Source organism: Tamandua tetradactyla, chromosome 6, assembly GCF_023851605.1.
Source record: "Tamandua tetradactyla isolate mTamTet1 chromosome 6, mTamTet1.pri, whole genome shotgun sequence".
Classification (NCBI taxonomy): Eukaryota; Metazoa; Chordata; class Mammalia; order Pilosa; family Myrmecophagidae; genus Tamandua; species Tamandua tetradactyla.
The window spans coordinates 62,354,744-62,380,480 of NC_135332.1; the positions used below are offsets into that span (position 1 = coordinate 62,354,744).

At 41.1% G+C, this 25,737-nt stretch overlaps 1 protein-coding gene across 4 annotated transcripts in view; it reads right to left on the minus strand.

Annotated features, from left to right (window-relative positions):
• Positions 1-25,737, minus strand: part of MYH10 (myosin heavy chain 10) — a 176,560-nt gene that overhangs the window by 21,170 nt on the left and 129,653 nt on the right. For all 4 annotated transcript variants that reach the window (XM_077165944.1, XM_077165942.1, XM_077165945.1 and 1 more), the window contains 13 exons: positions 23,245-23,438; positions 23,030-23,151; positions 18,490-18,559; positions 18,237-18,397; positions 14,663-14,771; positions 14,425-14,556; positions 13,498-13,704; positions 9,519-9,656; positions 8,938-9,061; positions 7,412-7,583; positions 6,448-6,660; positions 2,387-2,531; positions 865-1,071 (listed from right to left, as the gene is read on the minus strand). In XM_077165944.1, coding sequence (XP_077022059.1) covers positions 865-1,071; positions 2,387-2,531; positions 6,448-6,660; positions 7,412-7,583; positions 8,938-9,061; positions 9,519-9,656; positions 13,498-13,704; positions 14,425-14,556; positions 14,663-14,771; positions 18,237-18,397; positions 18,490-18,559; positions 23,030-23,151; positions 23,245-23,438 — 1,994 coding nt within the window. The remainder of the gene's footprint in view (positions 1-864; positions 1,072-2,386; positions 2,532-6,447; positions 6,661-7,411; positions 7,584-8,937; positions 9,062-9,518; positions 9,657-13,497; positions 13,705-14,424; positions 14,557-14,662; positions 14,772-18,236; positions 18,398-18,489; positions 18,560-23,029; positions 23,152-23,244; positions 23,439-25,737) is intronic.

The following is a 25,737-nucleotide window of genomic DNA, read 5'->3' on the forward strand; positions in this document are numbered from 1 at the left end:
TGGTTTCCTCAGGACTTTTTTCCCTTTACTGACTTTGTTTTGTATACTTTCACTGTAATAAAGCATAGATGAGTATGATTATATGCTGAGTTCTCCGAGTCCTCCTGGTGAATTGCAGAACCTGGGGGTGGCTTTGGGGACCTCCAGCCAAACACTGCTCTGACATTTTTTTCAATGTAGTAAACATACAACTTTTAAAATAATAAATACTTATCTATGTCATTTTTACTGTTGCATTTAAGTCTATTATTGAATATTGAAGTTATGTCCAATTATATGCCTTTATACACCCCTCTGCAATGTATTCTTAAACTCGAATCTGTATGTACATCCTTAATTATTTCCCTAGGATAAATTACTAGACATGGATTTATTGAGCACAAGAAGGGTATTCCATATTTTTGAGGCTTGTGAATGAAACAGTCACACTATCCTCTAGAAAAGACCGTACTTTGTAATTCATATGTTAACCAAAAGTGTATTAAATTTTCATTCTCAAATTTTCTTCAATACTAGGTATCATTATTTTCACTCATTGTTCCTACTCTCTTATTTGCTAGGTCAGTGGAGAAGTTGAAGTTGTTCTTATAAACTACATAAAATCACTTATAGAACTATAACCATCATTCAAAGTGGAATTTATTAGGCTTCAGGCCAGTTCATCCTGTCTTATTTTTAAGTAGTAACTTCATCAAAGTGCTGAGCATGAGGGGCCTAAGATCTGACGTACCTGCTTGTGATGGTAATTTTCAGGTACTAAAAGTACATCAGAGTGGGTCTTCTGTGGCCACGGAGGATAAAGTGGGTATAAACTCTAGATGTGTTACTGGGGACAGTGTCCAGGTAGAGGTATCCCAGGCTTACCTGTAACTTGTTTGCTTTCTCAGCCAGTTCCACCCTGAGTCTATCTCCCTCAGAGACCTTGGCGTGGAGTTCCTGGACCTGGGCATCAAGCTTCTTCCTCTTGTGCTCAGACTCGGCCTTGACCTGCTGCAGGACCTTCACCTCACACGCCAGCTCCTTATTGTCTGTCTCAAGGCCCTGCTTGTTCTTCTCCAGATTTGCTTTGAACTAGGAGAGGGAGGGAAAAAGCAATTTATTAGTATTTCTATAACACTTTGACAGCACCAGTTTTTGCATCTGTAAAAGTGTGCCTGACACAGTGAGTCGGCAATAAAACACCTGTTGAATGAATGAATGAAAACAGCTGTTCTCTGTGTGATGATTTCTACAAAAAGAATAAACCTGTACACACCGAGAATCTTCTCAAGATTTTACGCAAAGCGATGTTTGGCACTGGCCACACTGCTTGGGGTTGTAGACAGAGAGATTTCGAGGGCTCATTGCACTGTGTAACTGACCCTAGCCTATGCAGGAGGGAAAGAAACAAACTGAGAGCACACTGCCTGAAGGGGAAACCATTCACAGAGTCTTTCATATAAAACAAAGTTTCTTTCTTTTATGTATTTTTGAATGAACAAGAAGCCAAAAAGATTAACCCAGGGGACATACGTGAGTGACACCAGGCTAGTGTGTGACATATGTAGGTTCTTTCTGTTGGTGTTAGGCTGATCATGATGGGATAGCTCTCTGGGCTGCCTTAGGGGATGGTGGGACTCAGGATGGGCTCCACGCAAAGCAGAGCAGTACAGGGCCGCACAGAGCTCTGGGTCCAGGTTGCCCAAGTCAACCTGATTCTTCACCTACAAGCTGTGTGACCCTGGCTTAATTGCCTAATACTGCTGGACCCAGGGCCCTTATCCTTTAAATGGAACTGACAGAAACTAGCTCATATGAAAGAAGGCAAGGTCTGTAAAGGACTTTGCAGGGTGATCGACACACCTGAATGCTCCGTGTCAATAATGCCATTATATAAACAATAAGGTGGCTTTGGACAGGCAGAGAAGAGAAAGAATACTTCAAGATGGGGAAATAAAAGCAAGAACAAAAAGCCTGAAGGTGAGGACAGTTATGGGAAACATGCCCGGGAGCATGGTTTGAATTGGAGGATAAATGAAATCAGGATTATCAGAATGGAAAGCTTACATATGAGACACAGAAGAGGGAACAATTTAAGGCTTTTTAAGGAAGTCTCTTGAAGAATGATGTTATTAGTGAAAAAAACTGGGGAGGAATGATGGTTAGATTCTTCCAGTTCTTTAAAATATACACAGATCAAGGGTAAAAGACTTATCCATCAAAGTGGGGCATGTACTTTAGACAGCAGATCCTATGTTATGAACAACTGGCTTCCTACTTAGCTCAGAAGTATTGTTCAAAGGCCAGAATTAATCAGTACTTGAATGAATGGAAGGGTCAGGTAAGAAGTTATCTGTCTGAGGGCAGTTTTCTCCAAGACGTGGCGATATGAAGGTATTTCCTTTACCCTTTTAGCCTGTTCCAATTGTTCTGAGAGCTCCTCCAGAGCTGTTGCGTGCCTTTGTCTCATGTCCTGGATTTGAGCTTCATGGTTCTTAGTTTCTTCCTCGAGAGCCTTCTTCAGCTCTGCCACTTCCTGTTCACGTTTTGTACTAGAGAAACACGTTTAAGAAAGAAATTTAGAATTTGTCTGATCAAGTAAAAAGTACATTTTTTTAAGGTGCTGTTCTGTTTTCAAAGTTACATCAGCTCCCTTGATAAGTACTAGATGTGCTATTTTCCATAAGGCTGGTGTGTCCATTATTGTGATTTCAGAAAATCCATCTTGAACCAGCACAACTTCCATTCACTAGCTGACTTCTGATCAAAACCAGTGTAGTATCCCTGCAGGTCTTTAATCTGCTGAGAAGTCTAGTTTCATTGTAGATCAGGAATTGGTTAATACAAGGAGCCAAACTACCTCTGAGAACATCACAGCACCAGCAGAGATTTCAATAAAACTTAAGAAAGGTAAGTCCTTTAGAGCTTTCCAAAGCTAAGGGGTGCAAAACCCCCAAACAAAAAAAGCCTACAAAAACCGGTGGTTCAGTGGTAGAAGCTGCAGGAGATGGAGACCGGGGTTTGATTCCCAGACCATGTACTGCCCCCCTGCCACCGCTACCCCCCAAAAAGCCTAAAAGCTAAGGGGTGGTAAGAGCCAAATATGTTTTTGTATCAGAACAAAAGTAAGGCTCTTTCTTTTTCTCATCACTCATGAAATAGCTACTTTTAATATACTCCCAAAACCCTAGCAGGAAATGTAGGTAGTATGGGGGTGGGAGGGAGTTAGTTTTTGGATACACAGGAGAATGAGAAGGCAGGTTGAAGGGCTGCATTTCAAGCCCAACAGGTACAAAAGACCAGAGAATTTGCATATTCTGAGATAAACCACGGTTTTATCTAACCTGCAGGTAGCATATGAGCATCACATTTGTGTTAAACATCTTTTTTCTTTTTAACATGGGCAGGCACCGGGAATCAAACCAGTGTCCTCTGGCATGGCAGGCAAGCATTCTTGCCTGCTGAGCCGCTGTGGCCCGCCCTGTTAAATATCTTTATGTAGAGTTCTAATATCTTTATAAGTTCTTCTAACATATACAGAGTAATGTGAATAGCCCAAGTTATTTTCACTAGGTAGGAGAGCTCACCCCTATGATCAGTCATTCTTGAAATTTGTCAATTTTAGCTCCATCTTTAATTCCTTACAGAAAAAGCAGTAAAGGTAAAAACCTCGCTCAGAGCTGTATTAACAGTAAGAATTTAACCTTGCAGGAGTCCCAAAGCACCGTGAAGGCAAACTTGCTTTATGCTTTAAAAGATATAATCTGTCAGAACAGTGACTCCCATGCTGATTCCCGCACAGGCACATTTCCTCTCTTTACCACTGGAGTCATGAGACCTGGAGGGCTGAGATAAGATGCTAGGTCTGTGGTCAGCATGTAGCTCCAGCAAAAGGAATCATTAAAGTTTCTCTGAGATGAGGTCCAGCCTAGCTAGGGCCTTGCGCTGGGCAAGTCCTCCTAGAGGAACCAGGTTGGACGGGGGGGCTGGTGCAGGTGCAGGGATCCTGGAGCTGGCAAGCTGCCACCAAGGTTACTTCTGTTGACCCTAATGACATTAAACAAGTTCTGCCATCAGCTCTTTCTCTTTTGGATGCATGCTTCTGTTTACAATCCTTACTTGAAACTAATAACCAAAGGAACCCTTCACTTCCCTCCAGGCTGACCTTTTGTCTTTCACTGTTAAGTCCTAAAGAGAACTGAAATGTCACCGAGTCTGCTGAAGAATATTTTTGATTAGTATAAAAGCAACAGTTCCTCTAAATATGTGATACACAATTCAGGGAAGTACCAGTGGGGATCCCTGACTTTTCTAACAGTCCTTAGCAAGTGCCTGGTACACATGAGTGCTAACACACTGGAGTTCACAAAGCAGAATCAGTGTGTGCGGTATCTGAACATTCATATGACCTCTCTGACCACGAAGAAAACGGTGTGACCAGAGGCTCACAGGAACCTAATCTTTTTTTTTCTTACATTTAAATTTTGTTAATGTTTTTTCTTGAAACTAATATATCTTAAATTTTCAAGTAATGTTAAAACACTTGTAATATTTCACACCCATGAGAATGGCTTTTTATTTATTTATTTATTTATTTTTTATTAATTAAAGAAAAAAGAAATTAACACAACATTTAGAAATCATTCCATTCTACATATGCAATCAGTAATTCTTAACATCATCACATAGATGCATGATCATCATTTCTTGGTACATTTGCATCGATTTAGGAAAAGAACTAGCAAAACAACAGAAAAAGATATAGAATGTTAATATAGAGAAAAAAATAAAAATAATAATAATAGTAAAAAAAAAGACACAAACAAACAGACAAACAAAAAAAACCCTATAGCTCAGATGCAGCTTCATTCAGTGTTTTAACATGATTACTTTACAATTAGGTATTATTGTGCTGTCCATTTTTGAGTTTTTGTATCTAGTCCTGTTGCACAGTCTGTATCCCTTCAGCTCCAATTACCCATTATCTTACCCTGTTTCTAACTCCTGCTGGACTCTGTTACCAATGACATATTCCAAGTTTATTCTCGAATGTCGGTTCACATCAGTGGGACCATACAGTATTTGTCCTTTAGTTTTTGGCTAGACTCACTCAGCATAATGGAGAATGGCTTTTTTATGGTAAATAATAAGTTTTTTTCACTTCTGTTTTACTTCTTCTGTTTTACTGCAGGACTTAGCACTAACTCCTTAGAGTGATGGGCTCCCCTACTGGAGTGGCTGGCCAAGGCAATTAAGGCTCCCTTAATGTTGGAAGGTCACAGTCGAGTCTCACTATTTCTAGTAGTTAGGGTCAGTAAATGCTGACCTAATGCACACACAGATGGGAATGAGTCCTCAGCTACCAGGGGAGATAGAAGATTAGGTTCCTATCAGTGTGCAAATACCTGTCTGAGTCCCGGCTTTCAATTATTTGAGGTATAACAAGTGGAATTGCCAGGTCATACGGTAATTCTATACATGGCTTTCTGAGGAAGCAACAAACTGTATTCCACTGGGGTTGCACCATTTTATGTTCCCATGAACAATGCATGAAGGTTCCTATTTCTCTGCATCGTCTCCAACACTTATTATTTACCATAAAAAAGCCATTCTCATGGGTGTGAAATATTACAAGTGTTTTAACATTAGTTGAAAATTTAAGATATATTAGTTTCAAGAAAAAACATTAACAAAATTTAAATGTAAGAAAAAAAAAGATTAGGTTCCTGTGAGTCTCTGGTCACACCATTTTCATCAACCAATCAATATATAAACTTAAATTATGTTTGATTCTGTTTAAAGACACCTCATTCAATAAATATTATTGATTCATTAATGCTGACCTCAAACCCAACAGTACTAAAACTCATGCCTGAACAAAGCTTATCTGACACACGTATTTTCTCCATAAGGCACATCACAGCCTGCGTAAAGAACACTAGACTTTAGCACTATGCTTGGGGGCCATTTTAAACAGTGAAATCACCAATAAACCCCACAAAAACACAAAAAATGTGGCACTAACATACTACAACAGGAAGGCAGAATGTGGCCTTCTTTGACCTCAGCTGGAAACATGCATATTAGGCAACAGATTTTTTGCTACTAGGAGCCTGTCAGCTAGTGACTGTGAAATCACTGGGAGTATTGTTTTGGAGTTACAAATAGGAAGTAGGCAAATTTGCATATATGGAATTTGTAAATACTGAGGATCAAATGCATTTCTATGTGTAGGCTGGTTTCTAACCATTCCCATCTCATCACATTCCACCTGCCCATCATTTCCAGGAGGAGAAAGGATACTAAAAAACAACACAAAGAAATACACACCCCCTCCCAGAAAGGGTAGGCACTTCCAAAGCATTTTTGCCAGACTTTGTTGGAGAAATCATTAATATCACATGATGATATATGTACCTTTCCTGAGGAGCAACACGGACAGCGTCTCTAAGATTCAGACTCACTCACCGGAGCTCCTGCTGGGCTGCAGTGGTGTCCAGGGTGTCCTCCAGCTCTGTCTTCAGGGCTTCTAGTTCCTCACTCAAGTCCCTCTTCTGTTTTTCTGCCTTGTTCCGTGATGCCTTCTCAGATTCAAAATCTTCCTGAAGTTCAGCAATTTGAGCTTGCAGTTCTCGTACAACTTTAAGTGCATTGTTCTTATGAAGCGTCTCATCGTCGCCTCTGTTGAAACATCCATTCATGAGCAGCACTCAGAGAGGGGACCCGATGGACTGTGACCACCCCGTGGGCCCAGCTCCTCAGGAAGGAGGACACCCCCGTGACACCGCCCTCCTCATGTGCACGAGGTGGGAGCAAGCACTTGGGGCGGATGGGGCAGGCGAGAGGCGCTTGGTTGGAGGCCACCACGTCAGAACTGGAACCCAAAGCTATTTTATCTCAGTTCAGCCCCCCTTTCCAAATCATGGCAATTAATTCTCCATTAAAAGACAGGAGACTCTCATCCTAACAATTAGAGTATAAAAACAGTTCCTTTGCAGTATAATGTTATTATAACACCGCTCAAAATAGCATCTGGTCCATCAAATGGGCCCTTAGCCTACAGTGATGAAACTGGGTGGGGGGATGGATATCATTTCTGAAAACTGTATCCTCTCACCTTCTAAAAACAGGCTGGAATTAATCTGCAATGTACAGAAACCAAAATACTTGATAAAATTTGTTCTGGGGTAAATTTCCAAGTGCTTCATGAGCTAAGTACTGATTTTAAGTATAAATATTGAGAATGGTTTATGAGGTTTTTCTGCTCCCTGACACGAATTATACAATGTTGGTTTTCACTTTTTACATGTCATACTCAATAACTGAACAATGTTTCACGCTCCCAGAGGTTCCTTTCTCCTAGACATGAGGAATTCTTTAAAGACTAAACCCCAGAGTGACACGTGCAGTTGGCAGCCGTGCCACGGCAGACCTGGCCAGGGCGCCCTGCAGCTCCTCCTCCTTCTTAGCCAGCTGGATCTTTAGCTCATCTATCTGCGCCTGCAGCTCAGCAATTTGGTCTTGCAGGTCAGTGGTTTCACCGTCAAGTTTCCTTTTGGCCTTTTCAAGTTCTTGCCGAGTCTTCTCCTCCTTCTTTAAGCGTTCTTTAAGGCAAGATGTAAGAAACTCTTCAACATAGCGAATGACACGCCATATGATAAACTCCAAGTTTTATTTTTTTTATTAAAACTTAAAATAAGCAATCTTATTTAAAAGTATGCCATTGCCTTGATAACATGGGTCAGATGCATTATTATGAAGGTGAAATTTTCAGAAAGAAATTGGGCAAACTCTAAAGATGTCCCTTCCTGGTTAGTGAGACCACACGACTTAGAGCCAAAGTGGTTTGGACCCTCCCATGTCAAGACCATTGCAGGTTTTGAAATCGGCTCAACAAGGATCAAGGCAGTGTTTGGAACTGCCTAATGCTCTGTTCCCTTTCAGCAAGGAACCCCCATTTTGAACCACGACTAGTTCTCAGGAAGGAGGGAAAGGATAGCAGGGCTGTATATCTTTCCTACCCTCTCCACAAACATTTTGTAGTGATTTCTTAATTAACACCAGTGACCCATTCCTCAAGAAAAGTGCTCAAATGCTTTCTGCATGGCAGTGTGACATGTGTCCTTTGTGATCTCCAGCAGGAACTGATCTGCTGAGAGGACCAGAGAGTAGCTCAGGCTGATTAAGCAGGTGGGAAAAGTACAGGCACACGCTACTCTGTGGGTACTTCCCTGGCAAAAGAATCATACACTGGTTACAATGCCTTAAAAACATTTTATACCGGCTTTCCCTGTGTGGTCTATAATAATAAAAATAAATAACAAACACAATAAAAAATTCTTTTTTCCCTTCCATTAGAAAAGTAAATGCCTTGGAAAGAAAGTAGCCCCCTTTGGGTGCCAGTCCAGAGCTTTATGACATTGGAGAGTTATTTGAGAGCTGTGCCTCTAGCAATGACACCTGTCTCTAACAGGAATGGCTTCATATGCTCTTTTCAACTTCCAACTTCTTATTTCTTTCGCAGAAAGCAATCACTGTTACCCTTAGCAGTTTCTTCCCTGTCCCTGCCTGTTTTGATCTCTGTATCTAGTCCCATGTGAAGTAAAACCTCTGCACTGTAATACGGTTTGGAGATTAAACACACGGAAGGTCCAATGGCCCATACAACTCTAACCTAATTTAGATCCTAACTATGTCCAAAGGGCAGTAACTTCTTCCATAGTACCATATTTAAAAAAGTAAAAGTTTAAAGGATATTTTAATGTCATTCCTTCATAAATGCTGAGTATCTAGGCATTAAAAAAACCACTTCTTACAGGTCTGTTTTAAATAACTGAGCCCAAACAGAAAGCCCTCGGTAGTTATCACCATGTACACTGTTATTGCATGTTCTGATTCAAGTAAAATCTGAACATTTGCATAACCTAATCCTGTGTTTTTCTAGGCCCAAACACTAACCTTCTAAATCTGAGATCATCACTTCTTGCTTATTCCGGATTTTGGCTAAGTTTTTTGCCTTTTCTTCCTCTTCAGCCAGCTGAGAGGAACACTCAGCAATGCGATCTTCCATGAGTTTCTTTTCCTGAATAGAAAAAGTTGACTGCTTCAGAAAAGAAATCCAAAATGACAAGTTTGGTTTGGTATTACTTGTAACAGTCAAATTTCACTGACTAGAGAGAAAACTAGCAACATTGGCATTGTCTCCCCCTAAAAGGCAGAATGAGCATTCATCTTGGCACTGGCTCCTAGCTCCTGGGTCCAGCTGCCTAACATTCAGAGCTACACAATTAGTACTGAATGAAGTAATGCATGCACAGATGGGAATGAGTCACTAATGCACATGGGACATATAGTTAAAGATTTAAAAATTAAATAGTTTCTGTGTCTCAGAAAGCTGTACAGGTAGAGAGTTAAAGGAAAAATTAATTAAGTGAACCTGAAATCTTGAGAATTTTTTGATGTAAACTACTTTAGTGAGTGCATTGATAAAAATACTTCCCATATTTTAAAATCAATTTTGTATGCTACTGTTCTCTTACCTTGATAAATTTGGAATTTTGGTCCTCTAGAAGCAGAATCTCCTCTTCCATTTTCTTGATTTTTGCCTCTGCGGTCACCTTCTCCAACTGCAGTTTCTGCCTGGCCCCTTCCTCCTCGTCCAGCTGCTCCTCCAGGTCCTGGGGGAAAAGGAGTCAGTGACACCCAGCACCCCCGCCTCCTCGGCCAGACAACCATATGCTAAACACCAAGAGGACAGGTTAAAACAGGATGCCAATTTTTTTTTTTTTTCACATGGGCAGGCACCAGGAATCGAACCTGGGTCTCCGGCATGGCAGGTGAGAACTCTGCCACTGAGCCACCATGGCCCACTCTGGGATGCCAATTTTTTTATTTTCAAAATGAAAGGATATTTTAAAAGCATGAAATGCAGTTATGGGAAATGGGCATTCTTATCCACGATGGGGTGAGGTACAAACTGGGTCAATCTTTCTGGAAGCCAAAATGGCAAACATTCTGAGCTCTGAAAATGACTTATCTTTTAAACCAGTAAGTTTCTGGAAATAAGCACAAAGATGCGATTTATATAAAAACAGTTCCTATTGAGAAACTATGAATGTGCTACAAAAAAGTATTGGTAGTAAAATTCTGGTATAATCGTAAAATGTTGCATAGTAATTAAATGTTATTGGGGAATAATAATTAGTGACATGGAAAAATGAACAATACACTAGCATATCAAAGACATTTCTCTGAATTCAAGTATAAATACTTGGCCAAAAGAGAAGAGAAAGAGAATAAGAAATAATATTTAAACAGCATACAGATCAGTGAGAAATGGACAGTCTCAGGCCAAGCATGTCTTTCACAATATGAGCATGTCACCAAGCTGGGGGCTTCCTAGTGTTCCAGCGGAGTTCTTACCGTAGCATGCTTATCTGTATTTCACATCCTACACTAGTGTGTGTCACATACATAGATAAATATTATTGAGCAGGGTGGTACAAAGAAATCAATGTGTACTATTTTATGGTCAACTTTCAACATAACTTGAGCTAAATTTGTTATGGTTGATTTTAGAATGAAACCCTTGCAAAGGGTGAACTTTTTGTTGTCAGAAAGTTCAAACATACATGTAAGAGTGGGTGAGAAGAGAATAATGATCCCTACCCAGACAGACCCATAACCCCAACCTGAAGCATCAGCTCATGGCCAGTAGCATTGCATTTACACCCTACTTTCTCCTTTCCCCAGATTATTTTGAAGCAAATCCCAGACTATCTGTATTCCTTCCACTTGTAAAGTTTTCAGGCTATACCTCTAAAAGATAAAGGCTATTTAAAAAAAATACATTTGTTTGTTTGAATCAGAACCAAAATAAGGGTCACACATTATGACTGATAAGCCTCTCAAGACTCCTTTCTTCTCTGGGTTCCCCCATATTTCTTCCCACTCACTCTTTCGCTATTTATTTACGAACAAACCAGCTCATGTGTCCTATAGTCTCTATAGTCTGAGCTTTGCTTAGGGCTTCTCTGCACACATCTGAGGTGACAAAAGCAGGTAACATACCACTGTGATCAGTATAATTTCAATTAATAAGTGAATCCACTCGGTCTGTATAGAATAATGTGCAAGAAAAAAGAACAGAGGCAATGGGGATGAAGGGTGGGAGGAGATTATAAATGCTATTTGATACTTTCTAGGCTTTCCATAATAATCATTTAGTATAATACTGTAATCAGGAAGTTAACTTCAAAAATCAAACCAAACCAAAAATAGCTGTAGTGGTCTTGGTTGAAAAGAGCACACCAGAACTCCTCCAAGTCTCAAAGGCAAACAACAACAACAACAAAAACAAGGGACCAAACAAGGTTGGCTTTTCCCAAAGGCCATGCAGATCATAAGAGAACAAAAATAAATACTTAATAATAATTTAATAATGTCATAAATATTTTTAGAATGTATTTGAATGAATTTACCCTATCACAAAGGGAGGTAATAAATTAAGCTGACAGTGCAAAAATTTAAAGTGAAGATAAAAGCCTGGAAAAAGCAAACTGGGCAAACAGAGAAATGCAAGCATTCATGTGAAGCTGTTAAAATCTGGAGCTTAAAACAATGAGTTTTGGAGAATTGAAGATGAATTTGGGCATCCTTTTCCTACCTGAGTAAAATATTCTTAATGTAATGAGCAAATGTTTTGAACAAAGAAAAGAAAATGAAAACAACTCACAGTAGCATCAGGATAACTTAGTGGTGTCTGTGAACAACCTGCTAGAAGAGTGTCTGGACATTCTCATATAAAATCATAGACATAAGTATATAAGTTGTACAAATATCTCCAATTTCACCATATTGTATACACACTTTCACAACTATTTTAGTGAATACATTATGAATAATCATGAAAATAAACATCTTTTTATTTATAATAGCTGTATAGCCTCTCCATGGTTTAATAACCCATATTGCTAGGTAATTACATGGCTTCCATTTTGTTATCCTCAGACTAAAGTCCTAGAATTAGACCTGCTGGATTAAAGGGGATGCACTTTTTAAGGCTTTGAGAATATTCTGCTAACCTACCATGGGATAGTTGAAAGCTGTGTGCTTTGAAGAAGAGAAGAAAGGTTAAGCGACAGGGAGACTTATGGTGTGGGGTGTTTGCTAAGGACTAATTCATCTCTGGTAGTTCTGACAAACATCTGAATTGTCTGTGTTTTGTAATGTTAACCTATAGAGTGAGAAAAATATTAAGGGAGAGACATGGAAGAAAGTTTGGCATTGCACCCATGAAGCACCGAAGCAAAAGGTGGTGGTGGAAGAAAAGGAGGAAAAGAGGTGGGTGTCACTAGTGTGCAAAAGAATCACTACTGTCTGTGTTCTGTGTCTGGGAGCTCAGCCACGATACAGTTTGTGCTTATGTGGGTACAGCTTTTATCAGTAAGAAATAAGTAGAGGGAGAAGCTAAGATTTTTATTCTGATTCTTGGCCACCTCCTATTCAGTGCTGAGCACAAACCTCTTAGTAGAGGCCAATCTGGTAAAGGGAGTGAGCAACAGAATTATTAATGACAACCTAAGTTAAGTCTCCACAGAATGCTACACAGCCTGGGAGGCTCCTGACTTTAATTCCTCTGCATACTGAAAGTGCCTGTGCTGGTTTGAAAGGATGTATGTACCCTAGAAAAGCCATGTTTTAATCAAAATCCCATTTCGTAGAGGCAGAATAATCCCTATACTGTATGTAATTAGATCACCTCCCTGGAGATGTAACTTAATCAAGAGTGGTTGTTAAGGTGGATTAGGGGAAATGTGTCTCCACCCATCTGGGTGGCTCTTGATTAGTTTCTGGAGTCCTATAAAAGAGGAAACATTTTGGAGAATGAGAGATTTGGAAAGAGCAGAGAATGCTGCAGCACCATGAAGCAGAGAGTCCATGAGCCAGCAATCTTTGGAGATGAAGAAAGAAAATGCCTCCCAGGGAGTTTCATGAAACCAGAAGCCAGGAGAGAAAGCTAGCAGATGACACCGTGTTCACCCTGTGCCCTTCCAGCTGAGAGAGAAGCCCTGACTGTGTTCACCATGTGGCTTCTCACTTGAGAGAGAAAACCTGAACTTCGTCGGCCTTCGTAAATCAAGGTTTCTTTCCCTGGATGGATGCCCTTGATTGGACATTTCTAGAGACTTGTTTTAATTGGGACATTTTCTCGGCCTTAGAACTGTAAACTAGCAACTTATTAAATTCCCCTTTTAAAAAGCCATTCCGTTTCTGGTATATTGCATTCCAGCAGCTAGCAAACTAGAACAGTGCCACATCAGAATGCAAAAAGATCCCTATTCAAAATAATCATCTGCATTTGAAGAAGATATATTCTGTGTGTGGTTCAAAGGAGGGCCACCTTTCTAAGGATAAGTATTTATAACTGAGACAAAAGAATCCAAACACAGAACTTCTATTCATTCAATGGATCTTTTGGGAAAATACAATCCTAAACAAAAGCTCTCATTATCATACCTGAATATGTGCTTGCATTTTTTTCTTTTCATTTTGGAGGATTTGATTTCTTTCTTCTTCTTCTTCAACCCTAGACTCCAAATCATGTAGAATCTCTTCTAATTCCTGCTTTTTAGCAGCAAGTCTTGCTCTCATCTCTTCTGCTTCAGCAAAGAGCTCTGTCTCTGCTTGAAGTTGCTCTGCAAGGATGTTCTTTTCTTCTAAAAGCTGCAATCATAAGAAAGTGTCTAGTACTATGATTTGCCCCCAGGGCACAAAGTTATATTCACCATGATCTCAACAATCCATGCACCAAGCATGCTACCAAAGCAACAGGGAGTTAGAAATATACATCCTTGCTGGAAAAACTTTCAAATCCATTTTTAGCTACAGCAAAAGAAACTAGATGAAAATTTTTCTTGGCTGTTCCTGTTATCTTGAGTAATATATATTAAATTTATTCTATTTTAAGAACTATAAGGTACAGAAATATAGGTGGGTAAATATTCAAATGTTCTAAAGCTAATGGTCAGTACTAAAGTCTGGGAGCAAGTGATATTTTTGGCCCAGAATACTACAATTCTGTTACAGTCGCCACAGACATTTCCCAAACCTCTGCCTGAGAAAGGGATGCTGATTCAGGACCAGTGAGGACAGAAAAGAGGCAGGTGGTGGCCTGCACTCAGTATCTCCTCCCTTCCTTTTTCTCCCTTTCCCCTAACAACCTCGGTCATCTACAGCCTGAAGAATGACAAAGGCCATAATGGAAGAGGTGGGGCTTTGCCTGGCAAGAGGAACCTGTTCCCTCTGCTGTCTCCTGAGGACAGTGACTGAAATGACTGAAAATGCCCCTCATGTAGCTATTTATTTATACTGAGAGTTCCTATCAGTGGCTGATCTCACAGTGATTCCGGGCAATGCGTGTATTAATGAAGTCAGTGTGCACACCTGCTGATGCTTCCTCTCCATCTCCTCAAGCTCTCCTTCCACTTTTGTCTGCTTCTCCTTTACCTTCAGAAGCTCTTCATCTTTGGCCTGAAGTTCTTCCTCTTGGCGGGTGACTTGTAGAAGAGGCTTCACCTATGACAAAGTCAACAGTTTATCATCACATCTCTCTCCTAGGGGCTTCTGCTGACCAAGCCCTGCTATCCGGAAAGGCATTTAAAAACAAACAGCGGAAGCCGACCTTGGTGAAGACTCGCCACCACTGCCAGTGCCTTAACTTCAGGTAGGCGGCACAGTTCCGCTGCAAGACTTTTAAGGCACTGAGTTGCTGTTGCTTCTTGGCAAAGGCCCTGAAGAATAGTAAGAAAAACTTATTCTGTAAAAAAAGCATGTCTTAAGACATGGTTATAGCAAGACTTTCTAAAACAGATGTTCTTATTTGGCTGGGACAGGGAATGGGGATATTGATCAGTCCTCAGGCAAACCCAGGACATGGCCTGCTCTGCCACCTCCAGCACTCTCACTGGGGGCCCCACACTTTCTTCCCAGGTGCTGTCCTGCACATGCCCCCTTCTGTCATTCACTCAGACATGTCAGTGAGCCAAGCACCCTACTTTCCCAAGGCAATTGAAGACAATATGACAGAAAGCCCCTCATCTCTTCCCTGTGCTGGGTTCTCATTAGGTAGTGACTCTCTTCTTTTTCTTTTCATCTGTCACAGGGGCCACATTCACACCCCTTTCTAACGTAATTTTTCTCCTCCTTCCCTCCACACGGTCAAAATATAGGATAACATCCTGCAGCTGGGATGGACTCATTTTACAGGTGACGGCTCAGAGAAGTCATAGGACTTCCCCTAGGACACAGAATTGTCTGTGAGCTGTGGGGACCTCGTCTCCTCGTTATCTCACTCGGGCTCTTCCACTACACTGCGCCATCTCACCCCTTGAGGTGGTTCAAAGCCCACTTGCTGTGGTACTTTCAGTTCCTCACTCTCCCTTTCTGAAACCCCTACCCACCTTCCGCCTCATACAATCCCCAAACCCAAACAAAGTTCACCAGCCTGCTGTTCCTTCTTCCTCCTGAAAGACAATTTATCTATTTGCTATCAGACTTTCAGGATCTGGACAGCTTTGTTGTTACTACGGCCTGGCTACCAGCAGTGTGGTATCCACCCCATGGCTACCAAAGCTGCATGCTCCATATCCACAAAGGACTCCTTAAATTCTGAGTTGAACAGCTTTCTCCCCAGGCTTTGCCTTCTGTGCTGCGTAACTCTGGGTACCACCCACTGCCCGAATGCCCCTGGATATGAGCAGTGACCTGCGTTGTGCCCGTCTTGTTCTAGCACCTGGGCTCCGCTGACAGGACTACCTTCCCCACCGGCCTGAGAGCTCCTTGGGGGCCAGGTCACATCCTGTTTGTTTTTGTGTTGCACCCAATCAAGTGACCAACTAACTCAAGACCGCCTCAAAATATGTTTGCTGAATGAATGAATGAACAACGCAGCCCTTCTACATCTCTGATTATTTCTCCTGCGCCCTTTTAAAACCTGCTTGCAGGAGTCTCCTGGGAAGAAGTAATTGAAGGAGATAGAAAAGACAGCAAAAAAAAATTAGAATGATTCACTTACTCTAGCAAACATCCAAATCAGGATGCATATGGGAGGGTCTTGAGAAAAGACCTGAAAGCTATAGTTTTAGCCCACAATGGCTTTCTTTCACCTTCTGTTTCCTTGCTGATCATACTTTCTTACAGGAATCCCAGATCCTTCTGGCTGTTTAGACTCTGACCTTAGTTTACTGCTTCACAACTGACATTCTTCTTGCTCCCTACGGAATCTTCTACCTTCTCACGTGTTCCTACTGGTCAAGATTTGGCCAAGCCTTAATTCTGTAGTTTTTACTATAAAAAACAAGTTTCAAAAATGCTTTTTGAAACAATTCTTGTAGTTTCCTTCAGGAATGCTGTGAAAATGCACCCAATCTTCTTATTAAAAACCACTGCCCTATTTGTTTCCTTGACCCTGTGGGAGACAAAGCTGTCAGCATGATAAGCCAAGAGCATGTCAGGCAACTTGTTCAGCTGGTTGGGGTGGCTGGCTCTGCCTTCTCTATAATAGTTAACTGTTACTAACCACCAGGAGGACCTATCTGTGTCAGGAGCTGGCCTGGATGTTTTCGTGGGCATTCTGTGTCCTGCATCTGAAGCACAACGTCCTGTCTACAAGTATCCGGAGAGCATAAGTGATCATGATCACTGTTCCATCTTTTGATGTTTATCCAATGTCCTCTAGAGCACTTTGGCCTCAGGTTCATGGATTTCCATATAGACAGGTATCTTCTTTACTCTTCTAAGCTCTGCTCTGCCTTCTTCCACATTATAAGCTGGTTCTTTTGAATACGTTATCTTTCCTTTATTGATGTATCCTAATTTTAAGCCCCATCCCACCATATATATAGTGACTAAATATATGGGGGAAGGGGCCTCAAATGACAGACATGTTGGCGTGCACAGATGAGATAGTGTGGGTGTCATATCTTTGTTTTTGATTTTCTAATGCAAAGAAAATTTTGCGTGGTATGGATGTCAATGAAAAAGCTGCATATCCTTGCACAATTTATATACCTCATTTCATGGACAGTTGGAAAACCTTCTTTTGGCACTGAGACTTAGAAGGGCGCACGTCCACACCCACTCCTGTCATATAGGCATGCCACTGTCCAGTGGATACAGTGAGGATCTGGCGTTTGCTATAAGCAGGTTTGCTTTATCATTGAAACATGCTGTAAACCTTAATATAAAAGATTTATCTTTCATTCTTCCTTTCTTAGCAGGAATCACCAAGGATAACATCCTTTCTTTTTCAAATTTCCACGCTACTCTTTTTCCTTGGTGTCCTACACTATGTGCACAGGCACCCAAGAACTGCCCCGGCCTCCTTTGGCATAAAGCCCTAGGGACCCACACCTGGGCTGCTCTCTGACCCATGCCCGGAGCACATTACTTTAGGCTTCCATATCCTGTTTGTCACACTGTCTGCATGGCAAACCAGTCACCTGTCTCAACTCCTCTTCCTCCTAAGGTCCAAGTCTTCTGTAGGAAGAAGTTAAGCACTACCCTCTAAATTAAACCATTTTCTAAGTTCTTTTGTCCTATCTCAGACCCAACGTTTCCCCCCATCTCCACCACTACCTTCTTGGGCCCATCTGAATCACTACAGCTTCCCAACAGGCCAGCCCACGTCCACTCTTGCCCCATTTCCAATCCACTACGTGCACGGCAGCCAGAGGACTTTAGAATACAGACAGCCCTCAGTGTCGCCCCACAGACCTTCTAATACCCGCCAAGGGCCTGTTTATTAAGCTGCTTGCCCCCTAGGTTGGCCCCACTCACAGGCTCCAGCCACACGGGACTGCTTCCGCTCCTCGCCTGATATCGTGTCTCTGCACCCCTGCTAAGGACCCAGGTTGAAGGGTCCTCCTAATTCTTCACGGGCCAGTGCCTTCTGATCCTGGAGATTTTGGTCTCAAAGAAGCCTGCCCCAAGGACTCAAGCTGAAGTAGGACTCCCGACCTCTTAACTGTCGGGGATGGCCTATTTTTGTTTCCTTATTACAAAACATGTCATTATTTAGAATGTGTGCCCTTCACTTGACTGTCTCTTCCACAAAATGCAATTCTCACAAGGGCAGGGGTCTTATATGTCTCATGCATTCCTGCAGACCTAGCAGAAAACACAGTGCTCAGCACATGCCACATGCAGAGCACATGCCACATGCTCAGCAGGTATTAAATTCAGGATTACCCACTTACTTTCTAGCGAGATAACCTCTGCAAACAGCCTGGAAGAAGATAATGATATCGGTAATTTTTAAATCTCTTTCTTCCTCTAAGTGTGCCAGAACTCCAGCTCTGAAAAATATCTTGCTCTGTCCAATTCTATACAAGTTAGGGTCCAATTCTAATGCTCGGATCTAAGAGAGAAAGAGTCCATTTATTTTTTGCTATAAGAAAGCTCATATCTATAGTTCATATAGTTTATATTTCTGAATATAAAGAAGCTTACCATTCGTTCACACGCCTGTTTGCCATCCATAAAACCTTTAGGAATAGCATTTGGAGTTAAGATTTCATACCTGTAAGAAAAGCATCCAATAAATCTTTTCTAGAAGCTTGGGAACATATTTATCCATTAACTGTGAATATCATTTTTAGTAAAATGACTAGGTAATATACATTAAATAAAGAGAAAAGAAATGGCCAGGTTATAACTCAAAGTTTTCTACAGATTTAGTTTCTATTTCTCATAAGAAGCAACGTGAAAATGAAGTTAGTTCACCCAAGTCAAAGACTAGGAGGCTGGGGCAGAAAACACTCAAAACCCATTTGTTTTTCCTCATTTCCCACAAAATATTCACATCCTTAAACTACAAGGAGAAACCGGCTTCTCGTGCTTTATGTCACTGCTAACTTGCAGGCATGTATGAGATTACAGAAAAGGGTGTAAGAGTAGTTAGTTTTCACAGGTTTCCATTTAGAATATTCAAAATAACAGTCAGTCATGTTCAGCAGAGTGAAGCTCAAGGTGATCCTGAGTCTGTCCTAGGTCTTGTCTGCCTCCTTGGGGCTACTGAGTACTTGCTATGTGGCTGAGCTGACTGCGAGGCAATAAAACTACACACCAGATTTCCAAGATTTAGCATGAAAAAGAGGTGAAATGTACCTTGAATTAATTTTATATGGAATAAATGTTGGAATAACGATTTTTTTTATATAATCAGGTTAAATTGCTAAAATTAGTTACACCCAATTCTTTTTATTTTTTTGTGTGGCTTGCATTACACTTCCGTTGGATGGTGCTGTACTTGACAGCTGGCCAGTGGCCAGCCAGGCCACCGTTGCCCTAATCTCTCTACCACTTGGGGGATCCAGACAGCATTGGCTCAGCACGAGGTGACGGTAATGTGAATACTGCACCAGCTGTGGAAACACACTGCCAATGGAATGCTAATGACTGTTTGTCGCCATATTCCCTGACCGGAAATTGCCATGCCTAGACTCATTTCTTTGTGTTACATAGCTACTATCCCAAGAATACATGGGGCATCGTGGAGAAAAAGGGCTGGGCTTGCCTTTTCTAACGAGTTGTAAGAGGAAAGTATTAGTTGCCAAATGATTATCTGGAATGCAGTCCAGTCCAGTGGTTTAGGCACCCACCGTGCAAGCCTCTGCCTAGGTTCTAATCCTGGCTCCACCGCTTCCCAGATCAAAGTTGCCAAACTCATAGTATACACTAAGTATAGCTTCTGAATTGGTGGGAATTAAGTTGTAGAAAAGGAGTAAAGGTTATTCCTTCCACATTTATGGAAGGGAAAAATGAGGCACAGATAATGAAGGAAATAAAGTGTGGGTGGACAGAAGTTTAGAAGAATGAATCTCATTATCCATACTCTCTCCACTAGAGAAAAAGATACCCCTTAGATTAAGAATGGTGCTGTAAACTATTGATTTTATCAACCCTTCTGTAAATTCAATTCTGAGCTGAGTTTACACAAGCAGAGCAGTAAAAGGCATGGGTCATGGAGCCAGGATACCTGGATTCCAATCCCAGCCTCACATCTCACCAGCTGTGTGATCTCAGGAGGTTTCTTAAACCAACTCTTACATATTACTTCATGATTCTGCCCAGGGGCCGGCTCTGGGAGTGAAAGATGAAAAGTCCAAGACAACGACTAATACAATAAATGCTGAGTGGAAATGCTGAAAGTGGCACCTCTCTCCAGTTCCCAAATTCAGGGGGAAAGCCATTGGTATTTCACCTGTAAATATGATGTTAAGTTTAAGGTTTTTTGTTAGAAAATGTATATCTGATAAAAGAAGTTAATTTGCTGAGAGCTTTCAGACTGTTCAATTTTATCAAATGCTTCTTCTGCATCCATTGAGTGGATCATATGGTTTTCCTCCTGTATTCTGTCAAAGCAATGAAATTATATTAAGTTTCTGCATTTGTGTTCATGAGAGAAATGTAGTTTTGTTTTTCTCTAATGTCCAGGTTTGAGATGAAGGTTAGGCTGGAAATGTTCTCTACTTCAAACTGGGTGGTGGTTACGTGGATGTACACATATGTAAAATTTTACTGAGGTTTAGATAAGACATCAAAAGCACAAGCAACAAAAGAAAACTCATCAACTGCATATTATCACAATTAAAAACTTTAAAGGACACCGTCAAGAAAGTGAAAAGATAACCCACAGAATGGGGAAAATTTTTGCAAATCAGATATCTGATAAGGGACTTGTATCTAGAATCTATAAAGAAGTATATATATTCCAACTCAATAATGAAAAGACAATCCAATTTAAAAATGGGCAGGGTGGCTCAGTAGGCTGCGTTCTTGCCTGTCATGTTGGAGACCTGGGTTCGATTCCTAGTGCCTGCCCATGCAAAAAAACAAAAAGGACAAAGGATCCAAATAGACATTCCTCCAAAGAAGATACACAAGTGGCCAAAAAGCACATGAAAAGATATTCAATATCACTAGCTATTAGGAAAATGCAAATCAAAATCACCGTAAGATACCACTAGGACAGCTATAATAAAAAAGATAACAGCAAATGTTGGTGAGGATGCGGAGAAATGTGAACTTTGGGTATTGCTGGCGGGAATATAAAATGGTACAGCTACTTTGGAAAACAGTCCAGCAGTACCTCAAGAGGCTAAACACAGAATTACCATATCACCCCAAAATTCAACTCCTAGAACTGCAGATAGGTGTTCAAACACCTGTATCCTAATGTTCATAGCAGCTTTATTCACAATAAACAAAAATTAGCTGATGAATGAATAATTAAAATGTGCTACAGCCATTCAATAGAAAACTATATGGCAATAAAAAGGAATGAAGGACAGATACATGCTACAACATAGGTGGACCTTGAAAACATTTGCTAAACGAAAGAAGCCAGAAACAAAGGACCACATATTATAGAATTCCACTTCTAGGAAATGTCCAGAATAAGCAATGCAGAAACAGAAACTAGATTAGCAGTTGCCTAGGGTCGGAGAGTAGGTATGGAGGGCTGGGGTGACAACTAAAGGGTTTCATCTTTCTGGGCTGATGAAATGTTCTTTCTAAAACCGATTGTGATGATGACTGCACAATTCAATGAATATATTAAAATCCAGTGAATTGTACACTTTAAACAAATGATGCAGGTGAATTAGATCTCCATGAAGCTGTTACAAAAATTCACTGAGCTGTACACTTGAGAATCCTGTGCACATTATGCACAAATAAATTTTAGCAAAAATAAAATTCTCTAGTGGCTATATTACAGAATGCATCTTTGTTACATCAATCAACTTTGTATCCTAGATGCCAATTATGTCCCTTCTATACCTGTCAACAAAAAGTGAAAATCTACCAGGCCATTTAATCATACAATGGCCCACAATGAGGCTTTCCCAAAAACCCACGGGGAATGGAAGAGCTTCTCGACTGGATTCCATCTGGAATGGTGGGGAAAGGGAAAAGGGCCAGTCTTTGACCTGTTGTCCTATTTGTTTCATGGAACAAATGCTGTCATACTTTGAAATCTGATTTCCAGGAAAAAGAAGACAAAATCAAACCCAATTAACTATTAAAGAAAATAGCGGGCGGGCCACGGTGGCTCAGCAGCAAGAACGCTTGCCTGCCATGCCAGAGGACCCGGGTTCGATTCCCGGTGCCTGCACATGTAAAAAAAATAAATAATTAAAAAGAAAAAAAAAAAAAAGAAAATAGTTCAACAAACTTTAAAAATAATTATTTCCCATCACTTGTTCTCATTCATTTTTTTTTTCCTGGCATGGGCAGGCTCTGGAATCAAACCTGGGTCTCAGGCATGAAAGGCGAGAATTCTGTCACTGTGCCACCATTGCACCACCCTCTCATTCATTTTTATTGCACTCTGAACGTCTCTCTGTTTTTCTTAATCGTTCTGTTCTAATCTATCCTAGCCCCTATGCTTTTTTAAAGAACACATGTGCACAGTTCTTGCCTGCCATGCTGGAGACCCAGATTTGATTTTCAGTACCTGCCCATGCAAAAAAAAAAGAACATACGTGTATATATATATTAGGAATATATGTAACACCTGCACACACATACATATATTTATAGAAAAAGCAGGAAAGAAATATCCCACAAATTTTCAGGAGTCACTCCTAGATCATTTTTATTTACTTCTTACATCTCTCTATGTTCAAATTTCCTAAAAGGAACATACATTACTCATATACTAAAAACCAGTTTTTAAAATAACTATGTTTAAATGCCAGCTAGAATTGTCTAAATGAGTAAGTCTTCTGCTTTGTATGCTACTAACATATCAGCGCCTTGAGGACAGGGGCTATTTCTCTAAAGCACCCACAGCAGTTATTCGCATACTGTCTTTTTATAAAGCAGACACTTAATATTCTTGACTAGTAATATTTTTTTCCCCTAAAGTATGGAAAACTGGATTATCCAGGGAATAGGAAAAATCCTTCCTCATTAGCTCACCATTTTGATTAACATCAAGATAAGGTCTGACACATATCCAAAAACACCTGAAAGTGAGAGGTACCTCTGCCTGAACTCCTGGAAGACAATGCGGTTGGGGAAGCCCTGGCGGCAGATGCGGATGCCCTCCAGGACGCCGTTGCAGCGGAGCTGGTCCAGCACCAGATGCGGATCCAGTTTTCCAGCCTAACCGGGAACACGACAGTTTTACAGTCTAATCTTTGTAACCCAACACAGATTGATTTTATATACCAGCCAGACATTTTGCTTGCCACGTACCCGCTTCTCATGATTTGGAATGATGCAGCGAACGAAGTTTGGGTTGGTGTTCCGGAGAGTTGCCATCAGCTTGGTGAGGGATTCTTTGTAGAGCTGCCCGACGGTACGGAACATGCCCTTCTTGGTCTTGTAGGCGGAGCCAAAGGCAGTCTCAGTCATACCAGTGACTTGATCTAGACCCACAATTCGGTCCACTGGGGAACATGAACGAGAAGAGGGAAATAAGGCCAATCCGACTCATTCGCGGAGAAAGAAAAGACAGTGATAGTGCAGCAGCACAAGCTTTGTGGGACAATGATAAGAAGTGCCATCTAGGTAAGGCAGTCAGCATATTAGACACTGCACAAGCCGTGGAACCAACAGCCAAACACTCTTATGGCAAGATCTTGTAGTGCTTTGATAACTTCAAACTACACATACCAGCAGATGACTTCCACTGTGCTAGTTACAGGAATTCACTGGCTTTGATAACCCTTTGGACTGCTACATATACAGTTACTTTGTAAATGAAAGATCACTGGCTGGCTTTACTGATACATGGACTATGTGACAATGTGACAAAGTCTCAAAATATGCATAAAAATATTTGAATGAACAAAGTAAATCCACTTAATGAATATGCCCAGGGATTAGGGACCAGAGGAATCTCTAATTAGTCATTAGATTTTCAATAAGAAAAGGCATTAAACATTCAGGAACAAATGCTGGAAGATTAGATTATATCAGCTCAGAGTTTTTTTTAGCAGTATGTATGTCTTCTGCTCTTTCCTTAAAGCATGAAGAACACTTATGAAAGGGCAGGAACACAATGCAGGGGGAACTTTCTGCAAAGAACAAATGCCTAGGCTTCCTATGTGTTCGTTCAATGGTCAAACTTTTCAGATGTTACTCTTTTATTAAAGCAGCTAACATTTTACATTATCCACATAGACCGAATTCTTCAAATGATGAGATAATAAACAAGGCCAGCCCGGCGCACGCACCAGTCACACATGTGGTGCATAAGAGGCTCTCATTAAAAAACTGTGTTAAATGAATGAAACCCATGACTGAAATATTTTTAAAACAATCAGACTATCAGCTGAACTATCCTTATTAGTGACTTTTCTACCTAACAGCCCCTCCAATCTCCATTGGTTCTGCACAACAGAAAGCACATGGGGACCTGGCACTGTGTGGAAGGTTTTAAGAGCAAGATCTCATTTAGTTCCCAATAATCAATGAAGTTTCAACCGTGGTCCGGGCAGGTCTTAAATGGAAGTTGGGACAAGGTGGTGCAATCTGGCTAACTTCCAAGCACTGCACTCCCCTGCAACACATTCTATAACAACCTCTCTCCAGCAAAGACATAGCTCAAGGGTTTAGGCCAAGCTATCTCCTGCTTGTACTCCCATCACCCACCTCACTGACCATCGTGCTCTCCTGTGCCTTCACTTGCTCCGTACTTCAGCAGAGAACAGCACCAATCCCATGCCTGCCCAACCCACAAATCAAATGAACTTCCTTTAACCCTGCATGCACCCAAACTTCCTTCTGCTGTCATCTACACTCGCCATTCCATATCCTCACCCACTAATTTCTCCCTCTGCAGCTAACTGGCTTCCACCCTCTCCTTCTGTCCTGCCCAATACTACACAGGCAATGACTAGCCGATTGCCAAGACAATAACACCATCCAGTTCTTATTTTTCTAGACACCGTACACATAACTGATGACCATCACGTCAGCATTCTGAGAATTCTCTCCACTCCTGGCTTCTGTTATGAACCTCACCTCCCTGTTTCTCCATCTTCCGCTCAAGCTACTCTAGTCACTCCTCGGTGACTGCACTTTGGCTCTGGACATATTGGCACTCACTAAGGATCCAAATTCAACTCATGAAATACTTTCTAGAATAAGGGAAGATGCAAGTACAGACATCCATCACTTGACTGCTTGCTTTTTCTCAAATGGTAGTCTCACCCTGAACGATCTTGTTTATGACTTTCACTAGATACACCTGACTATATCCTACTCTCTACAAGCATCTCCACCCAGATGTCCCCAAAGTGCCTGCCTTCCACAAATTCTCATCATGTGCCTAGTGTGTCGTTCTTCGCAAACACTGCAGCCCTTGCATCTGGCATGATGTTTGGCAGGTAACAGAGGCTTGATATATGTATGTCAGTGAATAAATGAATTAAACATGAAATATAACTTATAACTTAAGGTAGCGAGAAATGCCCTGAAAGAAGAGAACAGAATGCTGAGAGACAGGTGGGTGACTAGAGAGCTCCCAAGGGAAGTGACATTTAATACCTAAAGGATAAGAATAAGATAATGACACAATCTAACTCAACCTGTCTGGAGTTGAGTTAGATTTAACAACCCAAACACATGGAGCCCAGAATGGAAACAAGAGCTTGTAATTCTGTATAGCTTAGTGTAATACCCAGATACATCCCAGTGTATGTTTGGCAGATAAATAAAAAGTATTGGCAAAGTCCCTTGAGG